The sequence below is a fragment of the Protobothrops mucrosquamatus genome, unplaced genomic scaffold (genome assembly GCF_001527695.2).
Source record: "Protobothrops mucrosquamatus isolate PMUCROS unplaced genomic scaffold, P.Mucros_1.0 scaffold7485, whole genome shotgun sequence".
In the NCBI taxonomy this organism is placed as follows: Eukaryota; Metazoa; Chordata; class Lepidosauria; order Squamata; family Viperidae; genus Protobothrops; species Protobothrops mucrosquamatus.
In genome coordinates, this window is record NW_015393285.1 from 6,609 (window position 1) to 11,147 (window position 4,539).

Sequence of the window (4,539 nt, forward strand, 5' to 3'; positions counted from 1 at the left end):
CTTTTGTTACAACAAGGCCATTTAGTTAAAGACTAACTTTATAAGACAAATTTGCTTCAGTATTTTTTTCAAATGCAAAACAAAAATCAAACCATTTATTTCCTGAATTTGACTTTTAGCAAATCCTTCCAACCCCACCCCACCATTACTTAACTGCCACACAGCTGTAGAATTGCACAAGGAAAAAGGTCACCGAAGATTAAAGTCATATATAAATGTTTTGAAAATTGTTGTAAACAATTGGTCAAGTGAAAATCAATTTTTACACTCTTGGTAAGACAGGGTCTGTTAATACACACGCACACATCAGTGATAGAACTCTGGTGCAACGTTTTTCTTCCCTAAAGCATCATGTAAGAACATCTTACTATGAAAAGTCATATGAATATTCCACTTAATGCTTTGCTTGCAAAAACTCTTATTTTTTTTAATCCACAGTATATTTCTATATGTATGATTAATCTGAGGTTAAAAAAAAACCAAGGAGTTGTTATGAGAATAAGAAGTGCCACTGAATACCACTTCCTTAGGAGGGATGAGCAGGAAAAAGCTGCCTTCATAATCAGAAGTATGCTTAGCCTCTGTGGGAAGCAGGATGTTAGACCTCTGAAAGCAGAAGTGCCATATAAACAAAAGGACCAACTTCATCAATTAATCTAATGCTCATGAATGTCTTAATCCCATCTAAGGCAGTAGCCATCACTACGACTTGTGGCCACAAATTAATATGCGTTGTTAGATTTCCCCTTGCTGCCAAACCCAATTCTAATCAAATTAATTTGAAACAAAGAACATGCATGTTAGTGTGTAAGTCCACAGACAGGGTGTGTGAAGGGCTGAAAGGGAGAGAACAGGAGTCTTAATTCCATAAAAACTAACTTCCTTTCTTACACTGCATCCTCAATTAACAGTGGCACAAATTTGCTGAATATTATTCCTATGTATTCTCCCTCATTATACAAGAAGGACTCAGCGTCTGAAGATTTGGATCACCTTTGGCACTGTCAATTACTGAAATCCTTATGTTTATTCTTCTTAGAGAAATCAGTGGATTTTATTTGATGTGACATTTGTTTTCCGAGTTCAGCTGAATTTTGAAGAAGCCTATCATAAGGATCAAGACTGAGCCATTAGTTCACTATTACAAAAGAGAACCCAGTATACAAAGTCTATGTTGGAGATAATTGTGCAGGAATTTATAGAGCAAATAAGTTCCATTTGTGTGATTTAGACTATAGTGGCATAAGGTAAATTCTGAATATATATATATTCAGATTATATGTATATGTATATCTTCAGCCTTACTCTGTATATCAATAGAGAATGCCTGGAAAACATATAGTATACATACAGTAAATATACAGTACATACTGCCTTGAGTACACATGCTAGAAAAGAATATGGATTTGATAAAAGAAAGCCTTCTACAATCAGTAGGACTTAGAGATAAGAAAATATATGTGTGGAGATAGCTGTCTAGTGTATCTAAAATACCAAAATAAGTAATTAATGTTTTATATTGTAAAAATTGTAAATAATTAAGAAAAAGATTTAACCTGAATTCATAAGCTTCCAGAGTTGATCCACCAAAGCTTCATTGCATAAAGGAGATTCCATGTTCTTCGTAAATGGTGGATTCTTTGTCAACATGTTTAATATTTTATGTCTAAAAAAGGACAAAAATCAACTTTTAATCCACACAGATTCTAACCTGCAGGTTTTTTATTCTTGCACTTTCTCAAATTTTAGAGGAAGTCCTTAACCTTAATATTATAGAGTCAAACTCAATCATTTGTGTTCACAAAACTTAGGAAGTCACGTTCTGTAAATTTGCCTAATCTTCTAAATATATATATATATATATATGAAGACATCAATAGAGAAAAGAAGCTAAATTGTTCAAAGGTTGTCATTATTCAAGTCATCAGGCATATAGACTTGAACTATTATCTCTCCAGCTTAAAACCAACAGGCAAAACATTAAAGAAATGCATCATTTATAATCTTTGTCTGCAATTACAAACCAGAAACCAAATAATATTTTCTTTAGTATCCACACAGAATGATTACTCTGTTCAGAATACACTGCGAGTTGTGTGAATTTAAAGGAGAAAAATTATAGAAAAAAATTAAAGGATTTTCCCCTCATAAAAAAATAAAAATCTGTCATGCTATGTTTCTGAAACTAGTAGAATAGAATAGAATAGAATAGAATAGAATAGAATAGAGTAGAGTAGAGTAGAGTAGAGTAGAGTAGAGTAAAATAGAGTAGAGTAGAGTAGAGTAGAGTAGAATAGAATAGAATAGAATAGAATAGAATAGAATAGAATAGAATAGAATAGGAATAGAATAGGAATAGGAATAGAATAGAATAGGAAGGGGCCTTGCAGGTCTTCTAGTCCAACCCCATGCTCAAGCAGGAGAACCTATACCCGTGGTGGCGAACCTATGGCACGCGTGCCACAGGTGGCACGCAGAGGCTTCTCTGTGGGCACGCGCGCCGTCACCCCAGTCCTAGGCCTTTAGCTGGGTTTTATAAAACCTTTTCGCTTTAGGCCTCCGCCGCCGTGTGCAAAAAAAAAAAAGGTTCAATCAATCAATCAATTTCAACTTCTCGCGGGGAAAAAAAATCTCGCCAAGTTGGAATTGATTGATTTAACTTTTTAGTCCCCACCCAGCCTGCCGTTACCACCGCAGCCACGTCCACCCAATGGGCCACGCCCACCCAACTGGCCACACCCACTCAATGGGCCATGCCCACCCGGCACCCGACGATACATAAGTGGGTTTTGGGTTACGGTTTGGGCACTCAGTCTCTAAAAGATTCGCCATCACTGACCTATACCATCTCAGACAAGTGACTGTCTAGCCTCTTTTTAAAAACCTCCAGTGACGGAGTGCCCACAATTTCTGGAGGCAAACTATTCCACTGGTTAATTGTCCTCACTGTCAGGAAGTTTCTCAATTCCAGGTTATTTCTCTCTTTGATCAGTTTCCAACCGTTGTTTCTTGTCCTGCCCTCTGGTGCTTTGGAGAATAATATGACCCCCTCTTCTTTGTGGCAGCTCCTTAAATACTGGAATACTACTATCATGTCTCCCTTATTCTTTAGACTGGTATATAGTATACATATAGTATATATTTAGACAGTATATTTTCTAAAAAAATAATAAAGGCAAAATCATTTGAGATATACAGTATAAATCAAAACTATACTCTTTTGAGCAGGTGGTTATAGATGGGTTATTGGAAAAAGCAATTTTACATTTAGGGTATTATTTACCTACAAAATAAAGATAATTTTGTAATGTTGCCAAAAAAAAAAAGGCTAACCTGACATAGGGCACTGGATCATTCTGGACCATAGTTAGCAGCCACTGCAGTTCCTCATAACTTCGGTCAACTATTAAGGATAAAAATAAGTCCTGTTAAACAAGACGGTCGATCTCACTCATCAGAAGAAATTAGAAAAGGGGGACAAGAAGGGACAAGAAGAAAGAAGCTTACAAAACATTTTTTACAAAACTTTGAGAACAGGCATTACATTGGTGACAGACAGTGGAATGACAGAGCAGCTGCATTTTTTTCAAACCTATTATAGTAGTGTTTACAAGTTTGAAAACCTTTTGAATGTTCAATATTTCTGCACAAATATGGTCTAAAATGTGGTTACCAAACAAACGTAATGTTTCAGACTCGTTTGTTTGATCGGGTTCTCCATCCAGTTTTGGGACACGTGGAGGACAGATCGTATTCTAGATCGTATTTATGCAGATATATTGAAAATTCAAGAGTTCACAAACTTTTAAGCGCCACTGCATGCCATTAATTATCAGGCTGGGAACAGCATTATCAACCTGGGAGTATTGGCAGAAACATTTAAGTTACAGACAGGGCTATTGTTGTCACATCCATAACAGCAGTGAAATTTATAAAATTGCAGGAAGAGATTATTTTCTCCACAGGCTGCCTGATGTTTATGAACTTATGCCGCAGGAGTAGGGAACCTTGGCTCTTTTATGACTCGTGGACTTCAACTCCCAGAATTCCTGAGCCAGCATGGCTCAGCTTAGAAACCTCTCTCTTTCCCCTCAGCATGGCTGGCTGGGGAATTCTGGGAGTTGAAGTCCACGAATCTTAGAATTCCCAAGGTAGGTAGGAATTGGGTTAGCTGGGGAATTCTGGGAGTTGAAGTCCACAAGTCATCAAAGGGCCGAGTTTGAAGAGTCCTGACTTAACAGAATTAACAGAACTTGTGGACTTCAACTCCCAGAATTCATGGCTGGTTGGGGAATTCTGGGAGTTGACGTCCACAAGTCATAAAAGAGCCAAGGTTGCATACCCCGGGCCACCCCAATGATGCCCTTGACGTGATGACCCGATGTCTGGAGGCCGTGAGGGTCTGGATGGGGAGAAACAGACTCAGGCTCAACCCTTCCAAGACCGAGTGGCTGTGGCTACCGGCGCCTCGGCATAGTCAGCTGATTCCATCGCTGACTATAGGGGGCGAAACTCTGGCTCCCTCGGATAGGGTACGCA

At 38.0% G+C, this 4,539-nt stretch overlaps 1 protein-coding gene across 1 annotated transcript in view; it reads right to left on the bottom strand.

The window, feature by feature from the left end:
* The window catches only part of LOC107300574 (transcription initiation factor TFIID subunit 2-like), a gene marked incomplete at both ends in the record, with an annotated part of 11,178 nt that overhangs the window by 3,100 nt on the left and 3,539 nt on the right, over positions 1-4,539 (bottom strand). The window contains 4 exons of the mRNA XM_015829886.1: positions 520-606; positions 1,372-1,388; positions 1,557-1,666; positions 3,334-3,403. Of these exons, the coding sequence (XP_015685372.1) occupies positions 520-606; positions 1,372-1,388; positions 1,557-1,666; positions 3,334-3,403 (284 nt within the window). The remainder of the gene's footprint in view (positions 1-519; positions 607-1,371; positions 1,389-1,556; positions 1,667-3,333; positions 3,404-4,539) is intronic.